Source organism: Pinus tabuliformis, chromosome X (assembly GCF_031772625.1).
Source record: "Pinus tabuliformis cultivar Carrire ecotype Pingquan chromosome X, CPIR1, whole genome shotgun sequence".
NCBI lineage: Eukaryota > Viridiplantae > Streptophyta > Pinopsida > Pinales > Pinaceae > Pinus > Pinus tabuliformis.
Genome location: NC_142308.1, coordinates 796044487 through 796069551, shown reverse-complemented (window position 1 = coordinate 796069551; position 25065 = coordinate 796044487). Strand labels below are relative to the sequence as shown.

Here is a 25065-nt window from a genome sequence, read left to right as displayed (position 1 = left end):
CTAGTTCTCGAGCAACATTCTTCTCTGCACAGAAGTATGCTGGTACATGTTCTTGAGAGCCTCCCACATCTCAACTGCCGTTTCCTTCTCGGCTATATGTGGTACCACATGATCCTTGACCCCATCAAGGATAATGTACTTGGCCCTCGCCATTGCCTCTTCGTACTTGTTGTTATCGTTGGGGTCGACTGGGATAGCTATAACCTTCAAGGCGAAGTTCTTGACACGATTCCTGTCAAGCACTGATAAGATTCTGGCCTTCCAGACTGCGAAGTTCGATGCTCCGTCTAGTCTATCCTGGTCTCTTACCCCGTGTAGTGCCATGACGCTCCTCTACTTCTCTCCTGGAAGTTCTATGTTCGACTCCTTTGAGTCTCTACTTCCCGTCTAGAAGTTCTCTTTTGGACTCCCTCTAAGTCTTGATTTCCCTCTAGGAAATCCTTCTGCCGCTTGTCGAGATGCCTCCTACTCTGATTGTCTTGTGCAACTGCACTGCTGATCCAGGTTCCTCGATGAGAAACCCTTGGTAACAACTCCTTTGGCCCTGCTCTGTCAGGTATTGTTCTGACTACAGTACCTCACCAGCTCCACTTTGCAATATTTCTGCAGCCTTCTAGACTCCAGCAACTGCCTCTCTGTGAACTGTGTCAGCCCCTCTCTGCGTCACGTTGGCTCCGTGTCACCCCAGATGGGTCTGCGTCAGCCTTAGGATGCCCTGCGTCAGCCCTCTGGCCCTTTGCGTTAGCAACGCTGGCCTCTCTAAGGCTCTGCGCAGCTCCCGGCTTCTTTTGCATGGCTCTGGCTGGCTCTGCGTCACACTTCTTGGCTTCTGCACTGCTAGAAACAACTTTTGTCACCTCACGACAACTGTTTTTTGCTGCTATTGCTCCGCTCGACTGATGTATTTTAGTCCTCCTGTGATCTACAATTACGCTCTGATACCATGTTGAAGTTTCTAAGTTTACTTAGTTTAGAAACTCTTCATGCACTTTTCTGATTTATTCCTACTTACTTGTTATTTTTCTTTAACAAGTTATTTACAAAGTAAATATTGAAAATAAACACCAATGCATGCTCAACATATTACAGATCAATAACTAAAAGAAACAAGAACAAACACACCACACGACACCATTATTTTTGGACCATTGTCCCTGGAAAAACCCAATGCGGGAAAACCGGTGCAGCTATCTGAGGGTTTTCTTATTAATCAATATTAGAGTACAATCTGGGTGCCGAAACAAGCCTACCCAATAGAGAATTTCCTTAGCAGCTATACCTCATAGTTTGAGAGAAATCTCTTGGCTGAAACCCCGGAAAATCCTTCCGGCAACTCCTCAGCACAAAACTGCTCTTGCAACCCCAACGTCTGCCCAATCTGGACTGCGTCAGCCTCTTCTAGCCCAGCGCTAGCCCTGTGTCAACCGTCCTTGGCTTGCGTCAACCCTAGGAGGCCCTACATCAGCTCTGGGAGCCTCTATGCTAGCGACACTGGCCCCTCTGGTGCTCTGCGCAACATTTGGCTACCTCTGCGTGGCCCTGCGTGGGCCCTTGCTGGCTCTGTGTCACTCTCCTTTGCTGCTGCGCTGCTCTTTCGACACACTCTCTGCATTCTCTGTTTCTCTGTACTCAATGCCCCTCAGCTGCTCTCCCAATCATTGATTCTAAATTTCTATCTCTCTTAGCAAACCCCGCTCTAGAGAATAGAATCACTAATCACTCTGGTGTGTTCTCCAAGTGACCCTCAAGCCTCCTTTTATACTTTTCCTGTTGACATCTCAACTGCCGAGACTAAGTCCCTAATCAACAACGAAGATTAGATCTGGCTTGATCCATGTCTTTTGGACCATTCTAACGCAGATTCATATTAATACACATTAATATTTTATTTTAACTTAGGGAGTCCATTAAAAATATTGATTATTTTAATATCTCTTGATCTGTTTAGAATCTTCCCAAACCCTTTCTGGGTATTGGAGATCTCATGTTCCCCAAACTCTCCACCAAATTTCGTGGTTAGAGCACATCCGATGCTACCCAAAATCAACATTAGAAATGCAATGTTCCACTTGAAATTGGCTTGAAGTGACTTGCAATGTAGTGCTCTAAGTTGAAATTTAACAAAATTTAAGGAAACTTGACTAGACAGTAAATTTTCAAAATGAAAGTTAACAAATCATTCGCAAATACTTATCTGAAGATTTCATTTGGAGATGTTCTGAATCAGTTGTCGCTCCCGTTCTTGCGACCAAACCGACCGTCTCCTCCCAGCCTATCTGGGATCAACCTGTCTGGTTCCCAGATCCAGAAAACACATCTTCTGGCCCCCATGCCCAAAACTCCAAGAACAATCAAGCTCAATCTTTATCTCTCTGTGTGGCTCTATTAGAATTTTTTCCTCCGTCTCCATAATCCACCAAAAGAAAACCCTTCTTCTTTCATTTCAATACCCCTCGGCCAAAGCTTTTTTCCCCCTCTGTTTTTCTCCTTCCCCCTTAAATAATCTCTTCCCCCTTCTTCTTTTGGTGACAACCCTCTTTTAAAATAATATTTCCCAACCATTAATCGACCGCCTCAAGAATATCCCAAAACTATTAAAATAGTTTCATAGTTATTATAGTTGACAACCACCAAATCGATGTTGATGTATTAAAAGTGTAATAATGACAATTTGTCCAACGAGTTTAAAAATGGTTGAGACAAATATCTTTCACCGTTACCTTGAAATCTTATTATATTCAGTGGGATGTTCGGTTGTTTGTTTTAATATTATGTTAAAAAAATTATAAACAAATAATTTATTTATTAGCTTTTGGTTAGTTATATGATTATTTCAAACAAATAATTTATATACATTAATGCCATAGGTTATTAATCAGAATAATTAAGTAGCAAAATGATAATTATTAATTCTATTCAATAACTATAATAATAATGAGATATTTACTATTTTTTTAGAGTATTATGTTTAGGGCACGATCTACCTTCTTAATGGTTTAGGTATTCAATCTAGTATATTCTTTTTTTAATAATTAATTCATTTATCCTTTATTTAGACATCATTCATAATCAATTAGTAAGTATCCTTTATTTAGACATCTTTCATAATCAATTAGTAAGTATAATAGTGCAATGCATGCGATGCATGCATATGTAGCTATCATATGCATGACTCGTATGCATGCTAATACTCTTATTTTGTCTGTAATTCGGGGTGGGTTGTTACATGAAATAATTTTTAGATTCCTTAGGAGACCCAACAACTTGCTTTCCTTGCTCAACGCTTGCTTGGAATGGACTTTATGATCTCCAACAACTAGGGAAAGTTGGTAGACTTCATCCATTAGCTTTGACTTGCAACAACCTTCATCCTTTTTGTTGGGAATCTTAACTTTCCTTGAATATTTTTATCATTCACTCAGCACCAACAGCTAGATTTAACCCTCCCAATGGCACCCCTCATTAGGCTAAACCGGGTTGACCCCTCATTAGGATAAACCATATGCTAAATCTTCCATACCTTGCAGTCTCTGAGGAATTGGGCACATGGGTTTTGTCCAGAATTTTTTTTACATGACTTTTGATGTAAGGTTTGCCTCATTTGACCAAGTATGGATCTTAATTTGCCCAATATAGTCCACATGTGCTAGAAAAGAGGGGATGACCACCTTGGACTGGGAATTTCTCCTTTATGCTTTCACCTTTTGACAAAATTTCCATGTGGGATGGAAAATTCACATTTTTTTGAGAATGTTAAGTCTTTATTGACTTTTGACCTCAAGGGTCATGTGCATTGGGATCTGTCAACTTCTTTGGGAAATGTGAATTGCTATGAATTGTGAGACTGCCATGTTGAAAACTAAAAATGATGATATACCAAGGCTAGAGAATGCAGACAGACTCTATGGTGCATGGCCATGTGGATAAGACATAAGCGTGCTCAAGACATGGATTGGGTTGGCCCGACAAATAGCAATCACCCTTACAAAACCAGTGGCTCTCCAAACCATGTGTCCAGGTAGGTCTGTCCTAAGCCTTCCAATCCTATACAGGATGAAAAGACCTAAAAGTGGAGTCAAAAAGGAATGGGTATGGCCAGTAATGATAGGCCCATGATACCACAAAACATAATACCACATGACCTACAAAGCTTTGATTTGCATTCTCTGGGCTTACAATGGTGCTGCCAAATGAAAAATTTGCATGTAGGTATACCTGCTGAAATGAGGGGTAACAGGCCCAATCCAGGTTCATGTATTAGGTGGGCTCCAATTTGTAGCTTAGGTTGGCCTTCAAACTTCAAAACTTGTTGCTCTGGCTAACATATATATATATATATATATATATGCAAAGAGTGCTGGCAGCTGAACAATTCTCCGCAAATGACGACTCAGAATGTTTGCTAGAAAGCTCTCTGTGTAACCAAGGTTCAAGTTATATTTCATCCTGAGCCAAAATACTGGGCGAGAGGAGTTTTTAAGTAAGTTTTCTGATCCCTCCACTTACAGTTTTGACTGTAATTACTTTGCCTGTATTGAACATTCATAAACTAACTCAGACATAACCAATTATGTATTACATGATTTATGTAGCTTTGGACAGTGGAAATGATGCTTTCTTATAAGATGCGAACTGAACTGATATAGATTCCAGAATCATATCTGTAGCTCAGAAACAATATGAATTTGCACCCTTTAATATCCATATTTATCATTTAGTGAAGTGCAGCCATCTCTTTTTTGCATCTTATTTGCTGCTTGTAATCTAGGCCTTTGAATCTTTGCAGACAACAAACTCACTTGAGTCGGACACTTTCTTCACCTGCTATATCAGACACAGGGAGTCCTGATTCTAATTCAGATTTAACTATTGTAGTGAAAGTTTAAAAGCCATGAAGTGGTCTGCGGGTAAAACCCCACCAATCAGCATATACATGCTTTGAATTTGCTGATCTACAAATGTGAATGGGCTATTACAGAATGCACATATTCTAAACAGTTTAGTCTGATGTATTTTGATGTTTGCAAGTGCTCTAAACCATGTTGCCTGACCTGGAAAACTCTTATGCTGGAAATATTGCATCACTAATACTGAAAAGGGGATGCACTGCGCATATTGTAGTGAAAGTTTAAAAGCCATGAAGTGGTCTGAGGGTAAAACCCCACCAATCAGCATATACATGCTTTGAATTTGCTGATCTGCAAATGCGAATGGGCTATTACAGACTGCACATATTCTAAACAGTTTAGTCTGATGTATTTTGATGTTTGCAAGTGCTCTAAACCATGTTGCCTGACCTGGAAAACTCTTATGCTGGAAATATTGCATCACTACTACTGAAAAGGGGATGCACTGCTATCAATACAGAAACCATTTCTGCTAATGCATACTTCATTAATTTCTGCACATCTAGAAGAGAATGATCCTTTCTCTGCTAGGTAGCCTTGGCAAAGGGTTCCTGAAAAATCAAGGAAGGGAAAGGACATTGATGCCAATCTAGATGGCCAGTGTTGTCATCCGAACTTCTTGTCAACATGGGACATTTTACAACAAGAACCTCTGCTTCAGGAACTTTTCCATGAGTGCTCTCAGAATTCCTTTAGATGTTAAAAAATGCAAAACTAAATGGTGGATAACAGTAACCATCATGACTTGACTTGTCCGGGTTTTTAAAATTTTGGTATTAGAGCAGGTTAAGGTTAAAAAATATGTTTACGTAGGTTAAGATGGTATGCCATGCAATTCATAAGCTTCCAGTTATATTAGTTATTTCTTCTTGGTCCTCTTCATTCTTGAAGCCTAAGTCACACAGTTCCGGTTCGAGTTTAGTTTCGACATCTTTTAAGTTTGAATTGGGTTTGAATTTTCTGATAAGGTTCAGATGAGGTTCGGCTATATATAATTTTCAAATATATGTATATATATTATTTAGAATGAAATATAACATAAAAAATAAGAAATCACATCAATAAACACGTGAATAGGAATTTTGATTAATAAATATAAAATATATATGAAGAAATGGTTACACTGACGCAGCTGACAAGTGTTAGGTTAAGATGGTATGCCATGCAATTCATAAGCTTCCAGTTATATTAGTTATTTCTTCTTGGTCCTCTTCATTCTTGAAGCCTAAGTCACACAGTTCCGGTTCGAGTTTAGTTTCGGCATCTTTTAAGTTTGAATTGGGTTTGAATTTTCTGATAAGGTTCAGATGAGGTTCGGCTATATATAATTTTCAAATATATGTATATATATTATTTAGAATGAAATATAACATAAAAAATAAGAAATCACATCAATAAACACGTGAATAGGAATTTTGATTAATAAATATAAAATATATATGAAGAAATGGTTACACTGACGCAGCTGAAAATTTTGATAATCGTGCCATGGGTCCCATTTTAATTTTTTTTAAACAAATCTTAAAACCCCTAAATTGAACCTGAAGTCAATCCTGATTTTTTCTGATTATTCATGATTTGGTTCGATTCGGTTCTATGTGAGGTTTGTCTTTTAGGTTCGGTGAACCTGGACGAACCTAATTTTTTTTTCAGGTTCGCCAAATTTTGAACCTGAACCTTCAGGTTCGGCAAACCCTGTGACATAGCCTGAAGCTTTGACAGCACTCCAGAACTATTATTGCCCTTGTTCTCCCATTTCTATCAAAGGTCTAGCCATGCCTGAACTTATCCCAATAACTTCCTTTTCTTCCCATTTGTCTTCACATACTTTTTATGCTATTCCAGTATTTCTATGCATTAGCTCTTTAGCTTTCTGAAAGAGTGACTACTGTAGGTTTTAGTGCCCAAACTTGTGTGTAAGGGATTAAAATGAGATGTTTGTAATTTCACTCTCTACTTATAATTGTTAAACTAACCAAGAAGTTCCTTTTCTTTTCTAATTTTTATAATAGAAGTCTAAGATGGTTATTTTCAACTTTGACAAAATAGATTCCTTAGGCATATGAGGTAAAAGTTGTACAGTAATTCTTTCTATAATTAGCGGTGTTGTAAATATCTCTAATTTCTCTCAATAATAATAATAATAATAATAATAATAATAATGTTATTGTGTCTCCAATTGAATTTTTGAGAAAGTAAATTTTTGCAATTTAAAAGATTTACAAACTTGAGACTAAATTGTTCTTCTTTTCTTTTGAGTAGGATACAATTCCAAAATACATGACCGAATGTGAAGTTGAATGGCTTGATGCAGAAGATCCACTGTTCCTTTTATATACAAGTGGTAGTACAGGGAAACCAAAGGTGAATATATGTGCTTAAGGTTTCGATAATACAAGAATAATTACTCTTTGAATACCATCCTCTTCAACATATTCTAATTTCTTATGATATTATATTCTTATTATTTTCTAGATTGTAAAAAGTTTCGAGTTTCATTTTGTACTGTAGGGTGTTCTACATACTACTGGTGGATATATGGTTTACTCAGCCACAACCTTCAAATATGCTTTTGATTACAAATCAAATGACATATATTGGTATGTGTACAGATCCAAATTAATGGGTTAGTTGTGACTTGCTCTTCATGATTGCCTTCTTTTAAAATGAATGCAAATGTTATGAATCTGGCCCATGTAACTAGTATATAAACGAAAGGTACAAACCTGTTTTGGAATGGCAAAATTTTAGTTCATTGAAGTATGATGGTATATATATAAAAAGTGGTGAGGACAATATGATTAAAGGGGAATGATTGCAATTTTGAGAAATAATGTGACATCTCATACAAAATTCTGTTATGCTCTTTATATAACCATTAAAAAGAAAAAACAAAAGATATAATATGTATAGCATTGCTATTTAAATAATATATTCTCACAATATGTTGATTGGCAAGTGCACCGGCTCGTCTTGTACTTGTATGAATTTGCTTCAGTTAGTGTATCATCATCCTTGTATTGATTTTTTTAAAACAATAACTGGAACATATTATATGTTAAGTAAAAAGCTGCAGCGATGCAGTGGAAGTACATCAAAATTTTGGCTTCATAACAGAAAACCATATTCCAGAAACGAATGTAAGGTTAGCATATAGGTGTACAGTACAAGCAGTTTCAAATATAGCATATTCAAAAAGTTTCTGTTACTGCTTTTGTCTCACTGGATACGCAAGGTCTTAGGACAAATCAATGGCAACTCTGGAGTCTGAAGGGGAACCACTATCATCTAGGCTCCTGCTTCTCACTCTTTTCAGATGAAGGCAAATCACCTGAAGGGAGCTTTCCTAATAACACTCTTGCATTATGAAGATGTCCTTCTACCTTGAGCATTTCTAGGAGTTACAGGATGGCATCATCGTCCGGCTCCCAATTTGTGATGAACAAGGTTTGTATGCTCAGAGGAATGCTCTGATACCAATGTAATGAACAAAGATCGTACTTAAGTTAAATACTCTAGAAGACTTGGAATATGAAGATCTCCGTTGAAGATACAAGAATATATTAAAATGTATGAATGAGAATATGCTCATACATACATAGAATATGGTTGAGATATCTACGTTTATAATTTGGATGGCGATAAGAATTTCTTGTGATTTGATCTCACCTTAATCTATTTGTGGTAATTTCTTTGGTTTGTTGAAGGTATTTGATTTATTTTAGGTACAAAGATCGCTTGATTAAATGTAAAATATGCACTTGAAATTTCCATTGCTTGAACTGCAATTTCTAAGTACATCTTCACTTGAACTGGTTTATCCTCTTCTTGAGTTGTGATATTGTTTGGATTGGTATTCGTTCCTTTATCTTCAACTTGGACTGTTACGACTGGAGGCTTCAATACTTCTTGAGTATTAGTAAGTTGTTCTAACTTTCCTTTTAGCGACTTCTTGTCACTTTTAAGCTTCTTTAATTGCGTAAGAAGGTTTTGATTATGATTCCTTAGACGTTAAATTTCTTCGTTTTTTGAATTGTTGACTTTGTCCTTAGTATTCATATCTTCATCTTTTAAACTTTCGATTTATTCTAATAATTTTTTTTAAGGTTCTTTAAATGTAAATTTTCCTCTTCTTGTTTTGCTAGGTGCTTCTTGAGTTCCTTCTTTGTGACCTTAGTCTTCTTCACTTGTGCAAGTATTTTTTCAACGTGGTCCTTGAGGTGCAAAATGTCTTCATCCTTTTCCACTACTTCCTTGTAATGCATATCCGCAAGCTCTTTATATTCTTATTGTAAGATGTCTTTGTTTTGCCAAAGTTTGGCTATTTTGTCTTTCTCTTGATCTTCCAACTGCAAATTTTCGGTACACTGGATTGCATCATTTTGTATGGGTGATGATGAGTGTTCAACTTGCAATTTGGATTCTGTTTTCTTCATCTCTTTATTAAAATTTGCATGATGTTGCTCAGTTATTGCCATTAATTGTTTTATATCTCTTACTAATGATTGTTTTTGTGAATCACTTAGATATTCATCTAAACCAAAAGTTCTGTAACATTTTGTGCAGACGACATTTTGATTTCTAAGTGACTCTGGACAATTAGGATATCCTTCTGAACAAAAAAAGTATTTTGAAAAGAAACCACTATTTCTTGTGGATGCCATCCTTTTGCTTTTTCTTCACTTATTTTATCTCCTTGATTTTTTACTTATATATATAGATTTTATAAGAGTCCTTAATATATATTTCTCCTCTTTTTTTTAATGAGCTTTGAGAATATAAAAATATATTCTCTTTTTAATTTTCTTCCCTCTAAAATAATATTTTAGTAGAATTTCAAAGAGTAACTCTTTTAAAATTCCACTCACTTTTAAAGTACTTTGTGAGTGTCTTCCTATAATGCTTCCCGTGTACTTTGCTTTGAATTTTAATTGAATAGTAGTAATTATATATATACATTTTTTCCTTCACTTTTGTCTTTTAGTGAGTATTTCACCAAATGAATTTTTAGTCACCCTAATAATAACCCTTAAAAACTTTAATAATAAATCTTTAATAATTCCTTCTCCTTTAAAAAACTAAAGTTTACTTTTCACCTTTTATTTTTAATAATTCTTGCCCTTTTATTTCCTTATATTATATTACTCAAAGTCTTTATGTATAAGCTCAATACTCTTACCTCTTTTGGTGGAACCTTTCCTCCTTGTATCTCAAAAAGGCCCTTTTTTATTATCATAATAATTTAATTAATATAATAATTTTCCTTGCTTAACAATTACTCTCCTCTACGATTTCAATTGAAGATGCACGATCAATTTAATTTCTTGGACGAAATCGATTATGGTTCATTGAATAGTTTTTTGTAACCCTATTTTACTAAAACCCCTCTTTAAAATTTAATATTAAGATATTACACTGCAGATTTGTACAAACACATGAAAATGATTTGTACGAACATGACTTTGTTGGTATGGAAAGCATTTAGACGTTTGAAAATATGCGATTATACCCCCTAAATTTATTGTGAAGCAATCAAAACGTTTTGATGACTAAAACAAAATTTAGCGAAATTCAACGACAATAGGAATTAGTAGTTGGTATGATCTAGTACGACAATAGATAGAAATAGGGAGTAGCTGTTAAGTTATGGTATGTTCTATGCTTATAACATTTTACTTCTTTTCCTCATTATATTCCAAAGATTAGCAATCACACGCACATAAAGTAAAGTGCAGATAGAACATTAAACGATCGACAGAAAACAAGCCAAGACAAGAGACACAAGATGTGGCGGCTAGCCAGGGACAAACCCCACAATGTGTGGGGAAACCCTTTGATCAAATCTTCTTTTATCTTCAATAATTCAGTAGAGAGAAATAGTACAATAAATCTGATTCATATCAGCAGTAGCAAACCCTAGATCAATAGCATCAGCATTAGCGGCTTCATTATCAAACTAGGGCAGACGATATCTTGCAAACCGTTCGTCGAATTGACTTCATTCCACCACCAAAAGTTGTGGCTTTCAGAGGAGGTTCAGATGAACCTACAGTGCAGTTCCAAAGAGGAGATCTTCTAGGCCACGCAGGTCAATCTTTACTTCTGCAGTTGCAGCTTCAGTTTCAGCAGTTTCCGGCTTCAAACTAGGGCAGTCGATATCTTGCAAACCGTTCATCGGATTGACTTCATTCCACCACCAAAAGTTGTGGCTTTCATAGGAGGTTCAGATGAACCTACAGCGCAGTTCCAAAGAGGAGATCTTCTAGGCCACGGAAGTCAATCTTTACTTCTGCAGTTGTAGCTTCAGTTTTAGCAGTTTTCGGCTTCAAACTAGGGCAGTCGATATCTTGCAAACCGTTCATCGGATTGACTTCATTCCACCACCAAAAGTTGCGGCTTTCAGAGGAGGTTCAAATGAACCTACAGCACAGTTCCAAAGAGGAGATCTTCTAGGCCACGCAAGTCAATCTTTACTTCTGCAGTTGCAGCTTCAAATTCAACAGCTTCCGGCTTCACATGTGTGAGAGAGAGACCCATTTTAGCGCAGTAGAGAAGAGACTCATTTCTGCGTAGTAGAGAGAGAGAGATGTGATGAGATGAGTGAGTCCAAATGAGGAAAAGTCCTCTTATATTTATACACAACGTTGGTGGGTGAATAGATGCAACTGTTGGGCTTCTGAGCCTACATGAGTTGTAGGTCGTCTTGATAATAATTCCATAATCAAAATAAATTCATAGCTCCATGAATACTTATCGGAATTGGATGATCTTTATATCAATCCTACACCTCTCGACGAGAGGAATCTAATAAAAATATTATTAGCCATGAATAAGATGACCCACATGAAGTTTTGCCTTGGTTGCCAATTTTAACACTCCATCTCAACCATGGAGAACTTCATCTGCAATCTGTCTATCGGTCGTTACTATTCATCCATCAAATGCACTGCCTTGTACAGCCTGACCCTTGCCCTGCTCTGCTCTATTTTGCCTGTTCTGCTTTGTCTTGTTCTGCCCTGCAGTGATCTGTACTGTTTTGTTCTGTTCTGCTCTGCTCTTGCATTGTTCTGTTCTACTCTACTTTTGTACGAATTATGAAGAAGAAAAAATGATCGAGGATGTATCATACTGACTCAAAGTCAGTCTCAGAGTATGTACCACTGGTCCCAGACCAGTCTCAACCAACCCAAAGTCAGCGTCATAGTGAGTACAACTCCAATGGTCCCAGACCAATATCATCCTCCACTGACTCAAAGTCAGTCTCAGAGTATGTACCACTGATCCCAGACCAGTCTCAACCGACCCGAAGTCAGCGTCATAGTATGGTACAACTCCTACCACTGGTCCCAGACCAGTATCATTGATCCCAGATCAATGGAGGTCATCCTAGCGTAGGGAGTACGGTAATTACAACGATGCGTCCATCGGTACTACTATGGTCCCTAACTTCATTTCCCTGCTCATTGATCAGATTAGAGGTACTTCCCATGAGTCCCAGACTGCATGGGTAGGATGCTTCGACAGGAGAACTAATCAATCCTGTCCTCACAGGAGAACACATCAATCCTGCTACAATTTCCATGGAGAACACATCAATCCAGGCCGCCATGGAGAACACATCAATCCAGGCCTCACAGGAGAACACATCAATCCTGCTATAATCGCCATGGAGAACACATCAATCCAGGCCTCACAGGAGAACTAATCATCCTGCTACACAGGAGAGCGAATCATCCTGTTCCACAAGAGAGCGAATCATCTTGTCCCACAAGAGAGCGAATCATCTTGTTCCAGTGTACACCACCAGGGGAGGGTGAGTCACCCTATGGTCGTATGTTGCTACAGTAGGAACTGCAAGCTCTCAGAGCTCCCAGAGCTCAATGTATGCAACATGCAGGACCCTTGTACAAGGGTTTCTTACCGACTCCAAGTCGTTTGGGAAAATCACAGATTAGATCTTTCCTCGGGGCTTTGACAAGGTGTATCAACCTGTACATCATCTTAATGCGATGGAGACCATATCCAAGATGATGTCTATCTGCTGGAGCAATCGACGAATACGGGATTCCTCAATAATCGAATCCCACCTCTGGTTGTTATAGAGAATCACAGTGGTATCCAATGTAAATCCAAACAACTCACTGAAGAGCTTTCGCAACCAGACTACCTCACACGAGGTTATGCTAGCAACAATATATCCTGCTTCGGCGGTGCTCAAAGCCACCGACTTCTGCTTCCTGCTCATCCAGGATATCGAAGCAGATCCCAAGGTGAAACAGCACCCGGAAGTGCTCTTACGGTCCACCACACTGCCTGCCCAATCAACATCAGTATATCCAAGTAGTCTCACATCTCCGGCAGTGTATCTTAATCCATGAGAGATTGTGTCCTGAAGACATCTCAGAAGATTCCTGACATCAATCCAGTGAGGCTCAACCAAACATGAGCTCACAATGCTAACTGCAAAACATATGTTCGGACGGAGGTTCACCAAGAACATCAATGCGAATGAGTTTTTGAAACTCAGAGGCATTTCCCAAGTCTAGTCTGACTTCACTACCATATAACTTCTAAAAGTTAAGATCCTCGAGGTAGTCACAGGCTTGCAGTCCATCATACCGAATCTTTCCAATATATTTACCACATATTTTCCTTGAGATAGGAAGATTTCCCATGGCTTCTACCACACTTCAAGTCCTAGGTCCTTCATTTCAAATTCAGAAGCCATCTCCCTCTTACATTTGTGAATGAGAGGGTTTGCATTTATTAGAAAGAGGTCATCCACATACAACACCAATATGAGAGGCTTGTCATCTTCAACCTTAAAGTAAAGGTTAGGATCAACTTCACTCCTAGTGAATCCCAACTTCATCAAGTAGCTATCGATCCTCTCATACCATGCTCGGGGTGCTTGCTTCAGCCCATAGAGAGCCTTCTTCAACCTGCATACATGAGATTTTCGATCATAAATCTCAAATCCTTCGGGTTGCTCCACGTAGACCTCTTCTTTGATAGAACCATGCAAGAACGCAGTCTTAACATCCATCTGATGTAGGTTCCATCCTTGTGAAGCCACAAGGGCTATGATCAAGCGGATGGTCGTATATCTGGCAACAGGTGCAAATATCATAGTCTATACCTCCCTTCTGGGATAAACCACGAGCAACAAAATGAACCTTATACTTTTCCATACTTCCATTTGCTGCATGCTTTATCTTGTAAAGCCATTTTGAAGTAACAATTGTTTTGTCCAGGGTCTGGGAACTACTTCCTAGACATCATTCTCCATAATAGACTCATATTCTACGGTCATAGCATCCTTCCATACTTGATGCTTGACGACATCTGAGAATGACGAAGGCTCATTTTGTATGATCGTGCTCATGATGGTCAGGTATCCTTGATACCTATTAAGTTTCTTACTTTGACGGAAGGTTCCTCAGGGTGCAACATGTCCTTTAGCATCATCAAGTATCCCCCTAAGCCATGAAGGCCTCTTCTTAGAAGAGGAAGGCTCATGTGGATGACAATCTATCAGATCCATGGGTTCTTCTACATCAGGCATTGATTCATCATCCTTTTCTTTCGGTTCCCTGGTGTTGGCTTCTTGAGAGCTCCTCAAAGTCAAAATATTGTTCACCTTGCGGTGAACTTTTCTTTAGGAGTCTTGGAACCCAATGCTTGATGAGGGCATCAATTTTGTACATATACGATGGTGATTGCAGTTTCAACCCATAGAAACTTTGGAAGTCTTTGATCATGTAGCATGGCTTGGACAGCTTCCACAATCATGCAGTTCTTCCTTCCCGCCACACCATTCTGCTTAGGAGTATGTGGTGTAGTAGTCTCCCTCTTAATACCAACATTAGGTATGCCTGAGTGAACCAACAGTAATATATTGGAGGTCTTGCTTTGGCTTGAGGCGAATGGTCCCCTTTTGAGCTTTCCTTCAGCACATCCTGGACATACACCTTCTTTCTCTACTTAGAATTTGGGCATCCCTGTCACCATTTGTCTTACACCGAGTATAGCTTTATAATGAAGGGGGGAAAACCTCTAATGCCAAAGTTCGGACTGAAGAGATGTGTCATAAGACATGACACCTAGTAGACTTCCATCGACCTGATATAATGAATCACTAAACCCAAGAGTAAAGGCATCTTTAACATTATTTTTCCATATACATACCTTGCCATCGCTGAAGGTTACCTTGTAGCCTTTGTCTTCCGTTCCCGAGATGGACACTAGGTTCTTTTTGAGGTCAGGTGCATTTAATACATCCTGGAATTTCTGGCCTTCTTGAATGCTTGTCCTCTTCCTTGATTCCCAGCTCTCCTCTTACCTTTGCTGTTGAATTTGTCATTCCTTTGATTGCCATCAGAGGGATTTCGAGTTGCACCACTGCATACTGTACCATGCTTCTCTAATAATGATTATCATCATGCTGCCCATGTCCATGATTTTATCCATCATAATGCTGCTCAAACTAGTGTGCATCATCATCATGCTATCCTATATGTCCATGATCTCATGTTGCCCTTTATGTCCATGATCTCATTCATCGTGATGCTCATGATCTCATACATAGTGACTTGCTTTATCGCAAATGTAACATCGTCATTTTCTTCTAGCCTTAGGTCCAGCCTTTCCTTTTGATTTAGTCCCGGAATTATTTCTTTTCTTTGCATGAAAAGAAAAGGTAGCAGGAGGACCTTTAGGCATGGGCATTTCTTACACTTCTTCCCTTGTTTCCTCTTGAATGCATCTAGCCATTAATTCCTCGAAACCAGGAATTACATTATAGTTCAGAAGAGTAGTCCTGAACACATACCATTCAGATGGTAATCCTTCAAGAGTTGTGAGTGCCATTTCTCTGTCAGTAATAGTTTCCCCAATAGATAGGGGATCGTTCTTGATCTCGGTGATTCTTAAGAAGTATGCTTGCATACTTTCATCTTTACCCTTCTTGATTTCCCTCAGCTTATTTCTAAGAAACAAAACTTGATTTGCATCATTAACTTTAAATAAACTCACCAGTCTATCGTAGATTTCCTTGGAGGTGTCCAGTTCAGAGATGTAGGCCACCGAGTGCTTGTCGATAGAGTCCCGGATGATCTTCTATTGTTTTGACTTCTCCATTTTTTCATTTGTTCCAGGCATCAACGGATGCATTTGATGGAGGATCAACAATATTGCCTCTCACATGATCCAACACTCCTTGATTCTCAAGGGTTAGATCAATAGACATCTTCCATCCGTGATAGTCAGCTTTCTCACGGAGCTTGTCTTCAGCAGGAAAGAGTGTTGAGGACCCCATAGTTCTTTTAGGATAGCCTTGCCAATATTCTCTTCGATGATTGCTCTTGCTCTTGCTTGGGCTTTGTCTTCACCTCAACTCTGATACCATGTTAAGTTATGGTATGTTCTATGCTTATAACATTTTACTTCTTTTCCTTATTATTTTCCAAAGATTAGCAATCACACGTACATAAAGTAAAGTGCAGATAGAACATTAAACGATCGACAGAAAACAAGCCAAGACAAGAGACACAAGATGTGGCGGCTAGCCAGGGACAAACCCCACAATGTGTGGGGAAACCCTTTGATCAAATCTTCTTTTATCTTCAATAATTCAATAGAGAGAAATAGTACAATAAATCTGATTCATATCAGCTGTAGCAAACCCTAGATCAATAGCATCAGCATTAGCGGCTTCATTATCAAACTAGGGCAGACGATATCTTGCAAACCGTTCGTCGAATTGACTTCATTCCACCACCAAAAGTTGCGGCTTTCAGAGGAGGTTCAGATGAACCTACAGTGCAGTTCCAAAGAGGAGATCTTCTAGGTCACGCAGGTCAATCTTTACTTCTGCAGTTGCAGCTTCAGTTCAGCGGTTTTCGGCTTCAAACTAGGGCAGTCGATATCTTGCAAACTGTTCATTGGATTGACTTCATTCCACCACCAAAAGTTGCGGCTTTCATAGGAGGTTCAGATGAACCTACAGCGCAGTTCCAAAGAGGAGATCTTCTAGGCCACGCAAGTCAATCTTTACTTCTGCAGTTGTAGCTTCAGTTTCAGCAGTTTCCGGCTTCAAACTAGGGCAGTCGATATCTTGCAAACCGTTCATCGGATTGACTTCATTCCACCACCAAAAGTTGCGGCTTTCAGAGGAGGTTCAGATGAACCTACAGCACAGTTCCAAAGAGGAGATCTTCTAGGCCACGCAAGTCAATCTTTACTTCTGCAGTTGCAGCTTCAAATTCAACAGCTTCCGGCTTCACATGTGTGAGAGAGAGACCCATTTTAGCGCAGTAGAGAAGAGACTCATTTCTGCGTAGTAGAGAGAGAGAGAGAGATGTGATGAGATGAGTGAGTCCAAATGAGGAAAAGTCCTCTTATATTTATACACAACGTTGGTGGGTGAATAGATGCGACTGTTGGGCTTCTGAGCCTACATGAGTTGTAGGTCGGCTTGATAATAATTCCATAATCAAAATAAATTCATATCTCCATGATACTTATCGGAATTGGATGATCTTTAGATCAATCCTACACCTCTCGACGAGAGGAATCTAATAAAAATATTATTAGCCATGAATAAGATGACCCACATGAAGTTTTGCCCTGGTTGCCAATTTTAATAGTAGCAACAAGTAGAGTGACAATAGTAGTTGTTTGATGGCGGAGAGTGACCGAATAGGCTTGATTGCGGCAGCACAGGATGATAGTGAGATGGTGACAACCATTGGTCATGGGCGACAACAACAAATGGTTGGTCGACTGTCGAGTGAATTAAACTTGGTGGTAGCGGTGGAGTATGGTGGTAGAACGAAGGAGGTAGCATGCTAGTAGCAACTGCGTTCTGTGTAGAGTGCCGCGACGGTGGCCGATCGATGACTAATTGCCTGCTGTTCACTTTCTTCCTTCTTATTTTTTAATATTTTTCTTTTTATAATATTTATTATATTATAATTTTTTTTTATATATAATACTACCTCAGCACCCACGGGGGATTTGAACCGGTGACCTGTCGCATGGAGTGCCTTAATAGTGCACCCATTCACCTTCAATCCAAAGCCTTGTGGGCTTTTCTAATATTATTATTATTTTTTATATATAAATATAATATATATATATATTTTAAATTAATTTGTTTTTTTAAATTATTTGTTATATACTTTTTATTTTATTTTATTTTGTTTTTAACTTTTCTAATAATTTGTTTGCAATCTTTTTTTAGCCCCTTTTTTTTGTTGTAAGTGGCCAAGGGCCTGATGATGAATCCAAAAATGGAGAACCTCCAACTATGTAGTGAAACACTTGAACGACAAAGTTGACGAATTTCGATGGCCAAAGGCGTGGATTGGAGAGTGTGCTCTATGCAACGGTTGAGCGGTCAGAGGATCAAACGACTCTGATACCAATGTAACGAACAAGGTTTGTATGCTCAGAGGAATGTCTGATAGCAATGTAACGAACAAAGTTCGTATACTCGAAGGAATGCTCTAATACCAATGGAACGAATAAAGTTCATATGCTTTGATACCAATGTAATGAACAAAGTTCGTATACTTAACAATATACTCAGAAGACCTGACATATGTAAATATCCATTATAGGATAGTAATATATTATATAAATGGATAGAAGATATGAGATGATTACATATGAGGATGAGAGCCTGCTTATATACCTAGGCATGTACCTCTTCACAAATGGTCATGTCCTTAGAGACATGCCTCTTCACTACTAATTACTAGTTAATTAATCATTAATATTGTTATTTACATTATTTGTATTATTTATATATATATTTAATTCATAACACAATACACGTGCAGGCATTGGATGAATTCACTTAGGATCCTTTTGGGCTAGCTTCGGGTTGGTTCTCATCGACTCCAAGTGGAAACTGACCACCATATACCACAATCTGACAGGATCTGCTAGGTGTGTCACCTTTAGGAGGTAAAGACAAAGCAACACCTCATTTTTAGGTGGCCTATTTACTACGAGATCAAATGGTGATACCACTTCCTCTATAGAGATTTAGGAGGATCCCTCTCTACCGTCTTCTGGTATCCTGACCAGAGATGCCTAGCCCTCTTCATTAGGGAGATATTTAGACACAGATCTCAGATTGTACATAGTAACATTCCCTGCCTCACTTGAGGACGATTCAGACGATTACATGATACTTTCTGGTTGATCCGGATGATTGAAGCCACAAGTGACAAGTTGAGTTTGAGAGGATTTCAGATAGTAGAATAGTAAGATCCCAAGTCTCCTCTCAACCCCCCCTCTTTGAGAGGCCACTGGGTATCCTCAAGACCGTTGCGGAGGTGCTGAACAACACTTTAGTTCACTCACACGGTCACACCCAGAGTGTTAGAGGGATTAGTTCCAGATGATTCTTGAGCAATGTGCCCCCTCCCCGATGGATTCCTCCCTAGACCTAGCGGAGCAACCAAAGACTTATCTAGAGCTTCTTTCCTTCGGCCTCGAATGCGAGGAGTATCCCTTGCTCCTACCCCTAGGATCGTACAACCGGACACCTCATTGGATTCAAAGGACTCTAATAGCGAGCCAATGCCACTGTTGGTCCCCGCACTATCGACAATCAGAATCTGGAATTCTTGACATCATCGACCTCTAGCATTGGACTTATTCACTTGGTCTTCTACATCACCGACCTTTCATCTGGTTATATACATGTTTATAAGGTTGTGGTATTATTGTATCCTTATTTACTTCATTTTATTCTAGATTTAGCTTTGGCATTTTCTAGGAGTTGCATTTGCGCTCCCACGTTGTACTCATATTGGATGTATCCTTTAGTCTCATTGATCTAATTTTGTGTTTATTCGTTGGACATTTATAAAATTATCTTATCTTATTATGGTTCATAGAGGACCATTGTAAAGGAAGTTTTATTTCTCTGTTTGAATTGATCTTGTTTATAGTACTCTTTTATTGTTGAGTAGGACATTAATCTGTCACAAGTCATGTCATACTGAAGGTCCCATGAGATACTCTAAACACACCTCAGAGCAAAATTATTATGTTTAAGTTAGTACAAATCCTTTTCAAATCTGAGTTTAGAGAATAGTTGACAAAGCTTGTTCATCACATCACAGATTGCACAAACCTCAAACAAAAAGTGCTGTAAACAAACTTTAATTGCAAATTTTAGGGATACATTAAGATGCTATTCCATATATAGAAACAGGTTTCTTTTAGCACAGAGTGAAATGCAGGATTCTGAGGATACTAGACAATTTCAGACTTTGGAATCATGATTTTGATATTTTTTTACAAACAACGATAAGGAAGAGGTTGTTATGCACATAGTTTTACAAAACGGCCGTTTCGATACCGAAACGGCCGAGTTGATCCGAGTTGGAGGCCTCCAGAATGACTCGGCCTATGAAACGGCTCGGTTGGCCGAGTCATCCATGACTCGGCCAACTCGGCCGTTTCCGTATTGACTCGGCCGAGTCATAACAGCGGCCCGTAACCACATAAAAAACAACGATTTCTAATTTTTTTAATGATTTTTTTGGGTGAATGTTGATTGGTTTGGACTCCAAGCTGTTGTATGAATAAGTTAAATGTCATTTGGGGTCCATTTCCCCCTCCCAAACCCTATTTAACACACTCAAGTGCTCTCATTCTCTCACAGCCATAGTTTTAAAAAACGGTCGTTTCGATACCGAAACGGCCGAGTTGATCTGAGTTGGAGGCCTCCGACTGACTCGGCCTATGAAACGGCTCGGTTGGCCGAGTTAGCCATGACTCGGCCAACTCGGCCGAGTCATAACAACGGCCCGTAACCACATAAAAAACAACGATTTCTAATTTTTTTAATGATTTTTTTGGGTGAATGCTGATTGGTTTGGACTCCAAGCTGTTGTGTGAATAAGTTAAATGTCATTTGGGGTCCATTTCCCCCTCCCAAACCCTATTTAACACACTCAAGTGCTCTCATTCTCTCACAACAATCTTGTGCATTTGAGTGAGAGTCTTCTTTGAGAGTTAGTGAGCAGTTCTTGAGCTTGTTTTTGGAGCAGCAGTGAGGAGTCTTGGAGGAGCATTGTAGCTGGAGTGAGGAGCTTCTTGGGCAGTCATTTGGAGCAGCATTGAGGAGCTGATTCTTGGAGCAAGCTTGAGGAGGCAGTTTGTGCCTGGAGGTATTTTTTTTCACCTCTATAAATCTGTTTTTGCTTAGTAAATTTTAGGTGCATATTTAGAAAACTTAGAGAGTGTTTTTTTTCCAAGAAATGAACATTGCATCAATGTTTTTTTTTTTTTTTTTTTTTTCATTTTCAGATTGTTTGCTTTCATTTCCTAGTAAAAAAATGGCACCTAGAGCAAGAGATCCTACTTGGGCATATGTTGAAATGGTTGATAGTCAAATGCAATGCAAATTTTTCGATAGGAAAATTAAGGAAGGTCCTGGGGGCATTAATAGACTGAAACAACACTTGGCAGGGATTAGAGGCCAAATTACCCCATGTACCTCACCAGAAATTGGGGAGATTAGGAAGAATTTGTTGGCCAGCTTTGAGAAATTTAAAGAAGATAAGGCTAGGCAAAAAGACATACAGGCTGAAATTGGGAGGAAGAGGGAGATACAAAAAATGATGGCTACCAACCCCCATTATGATTTTGAGGGTTCTTCCTCTATCCCTCAAACTGATACATCCAACCCTTTCCGATATGTTCCTCCCTCTTTTGGTTCTATTCAAGATAAGGGAAAGGGTAGAATGACAAAGGGTGATGTGACTATCAAAAGTTATTTCACTCCCTCCTGTCCATTAATGTCTGTTCTCTCTATGTCCATTAATGTCTGTCTATGTGTATGCATCGATTTGTGTGCATACATCTACATCTTATATGTATTTATGTGAGATTTGAATTTCAACACTTCTCATCATGAGCAAAAATAGAACAAGAGTGTCTCTGAAAATGCCTTTACTGCTATTTATAAGTCATTACCTGAAGCTCCAAGCAAAAAAAGGGTCTCTAACTGAAGCCCGATCCCTATTCTGCCCATACAAGCTCTCTGCAATCATATATCCAAGGAGGTCGACAGTCCACTCACATCTTTTGTTCACTTGAATATGTTGATGTAACTTCAACCTAAAAATTTTGAAAATACCCATGCTACTTCAAACTTGTTGTATGGGCTCTTGTCCTTGAGAAATGTCCTAGGGAGATATAGCCTTTGGCATGATACATGAAAACAGTAAATAGTCCTCAAACCTCCACTCCCTTTGTAGAGACACCAACAGAATAATATAGCACTTCCGGCGAACTTATTTTACTTAAGCCTCAATATTAATCCCAAAAAAACAGAGTTGAGGAAATAATGAAGAGGATTAAATCACTTAGGACGGTTTCCTGCATGGTGACCTCATTTATGAACTTGGCAGAATAGTGGCAATTACGACATATGCACTTCTTGCACTTTTGATGAGACTTCAGTGGTCTTTACAACTTGCTGAAAAGCACAAACAAAATATAAGCTTCTTCCTCTTGTAAAACAATGCAGATTCCCACCACTCCTATTGCACATCATGTGATGATCACTACCACCTGCTCCTGTTTCTTATCATGCAGCATAAAGTGCACATCAGGTACATCCCCTGCTTCCTTCATCAACCCTGTCAGTCACTGCAATTCTGCATAGATCTCCTCTATCTGTGGGTGTGATCCATCTCCTACAACAAATGTATGCACTTTGTTCTTAACCTCAATCCAACTATATATTATTAATTAATTTTTTTAATATAGTTTTTTTATGAAGAACCCAAAGAACTCGAAGAACCCAAAGAACCCAACCCAAAGAACTCGAAGAACCCAAGAATCCAAGCACCCGAAGAACCCAAGAACCCAAGAACCTGTTAAAGGAAAAGAACCCAATTTTTTTTTTTGAAGAACCCGGTTCTTCATGGAAGAACCCAGTTCTTCTGGGTTCGTCTGGGAAGAACCCGTACCCGAATCCGGTACTTGGGTGCGCGAACCTGGGACGGGTTCGAGAACCCCAGCCCCGGGTGCGGGTACCCGTGCAACATAGGTGTCAAGTTTTCCTTTGAAGGATCTCTGCTGCATGAATGATGAACCACTCGAAACGTACCCTCAAGATCAAGTGAAATCAACATCATTAGGGACAAAAATCATTAAGGTATCATTGTGAGCCATATTTAATGTTAGGGGCACAAAATAGTTCACACAAACCTTGCTTTCTAATGTCTTTATAGCTCAGGATTCAAGTTACCACACTTGTGTTAGGTATGGTTTTACCTCTAGCCCTATTAGGTGCTTACAACACCCAAGGGGAAGGACATATCACAGGTATACCCATCAATCCTTATGTGCATGTGATAATGATGGTAATGGAGTGGAGAAGACTTCAAGGAAGATGGCCATAGCCATGGTACTAGCTAGAGGGTGTCCAACATCTTCGAGTACTATAATGAGAAGAGGGAGCAATCATGGAGGTATGAGTTGTAGAAATTTCTCATTTCCCACCCCAGTTTTCAGTTTCACCTTATTTCTCCCATGTAGTTAAATGCCCTTTCCCATAACCATACATTTAACAAGCTGAAAAAAAATAAATTTGCTGAAAACACAAATTCTGGAAATTTTACAGCATTCTGGAAATTGCAGAAATAAAAATCAGCAGTAATAAACAACCTTTAAAACACATTTAAACACTGAGATTTTTGGTCAACTTGACCCTGGAAAAACCCCCTACAACTCTTGGGGAAAACCAGTTTGAGAGCTCTTCTTTATTTCTGGAAAATGCCTTTTTACAGTAGGAGAAATGTTCAGCAAAAAATCAACAAACAGACTTTTACAACTTATCTCAGCCTTGCTGAAACACCGTTGCTGTTACACCGCTCTTAGCTGCTGTTACACCGTCGCTGTTGCTGTTACACCGCGGCTGTTGCTGTTACACCGCGGTTGTTGCTGATACACCGCTTTCGGCTGCTGAAACTCCGCTTTCAGCTGCTGAAACTCCGCTTTCAGCTGCTGAAACTCCGCTTTTAGCTGCTGAAACTCCGCTTTGCTGAAACTCCGCTTTCAGCTGCTGAAACTTTGCTTTGCCGAAACACCGCTTTCAGCTGCTGAAACTCTGCTTTCAGCTGCTGAAACTCTGCTTTCAGCTGTCCAGAAATCTCCCTTGCTCTCTTGCTCTCCTTCTCTCAATCTGCTCATGAAAGAATTGAATTGAATGATCTTTTTCCTCCTTTTCCTCCCTTAACCCAACCCTAAGTGACTTTTGGGTGATCCCTAAATCCAATGGCTGAAATAGATTTAGATCAATGGCTGAGATTAAATGCTCATTTAAATCTCACTTTCTATTTTTTAATTCACCCCACTTTAATAAAGACCCACTTAGTCATTTATTTCCAAAGTCACTTTTCCTTTCTAATTTTTCATTGACTTTATAAAAGTCACTTTAAAATTAGACTTAGTAACTTTATCACTTAAAGTCACTTTTAAATTAGATTTAATTTTATAAAAATTATAAAGTTACTTTCGAAGAAAAATTAAATTCTTTTGGACACTTTTCCCTAGGCCAAAGATCAAAGCCTAAGGGAACCACCTGTCCTCCGGTACCAAATTTCAACACTCCCTTTTACCGAGGAAGGTGTTCCTCACCACACCCTTCTTGTCTCTGAAGTAGACATGCTTGCCCCGTGGTAAGGCTTTGGTAAGAATATCTGCAACCTGCTCATCAGTGGAAATATACTCAAGCTTCACAGCTCCCTTCTGAACATAGTCTCTGATGAAATGATATCTGATCCCGATATGCTTTGACCTGTCATGAAATACTGGATTCTCCGTGAGTTTAATGCAACTCTGATTATCACAGTAAATCACTGAAGGTCTGAACGACTGACCAAATAAGTCAAACAACATCTTGCGAAGCCAGATGGCCTCACAACTAGCTAGTCTGGTTGCTATATACTCTGCTTCCGCTGAACTTAGTGCTACTGATTGCTGCTTCCGGCTGAACCATGACACTATTGCTGAACCCAACCCAAAACAACACCCTGAAGTGCTCTTCCTATCAGAAGCACAACCTGCCCAATCAGAATCAGTGTATCCTGCCAACCTCACTCCATCTCCCTGCCTGTAGTCC

At 39.0% G+C, this 25065-nt stretch overlaps 1 protein-coding gene across 2 annotated transcripts in view; it reads left to right on the top strand.

Moving 5' to 3' along the window:
- Positions 1 to 25065, top strand: part of ACS (acetyl-CoA synthetase) — a 288618-nt gene that overhangs the window by 93300 nt on the left and 170253 nt on the right. For both annotated transcript variants that reach the window (XM_089446615.1, XM_089446614.1), the window contains exons 7-8: positions 7170 to 7271; positions 7419 to 7507. In XM_089446615.1, the coding sequence (XP_089302741.1) occupies positions 7170 to 7271; positions 7419 to 7507 (191 nt within the window). The remainder of the gene's footprint in view (positions 1 to 7169; positions 7272 to 7418; positions 7508 to 25065) is intronic.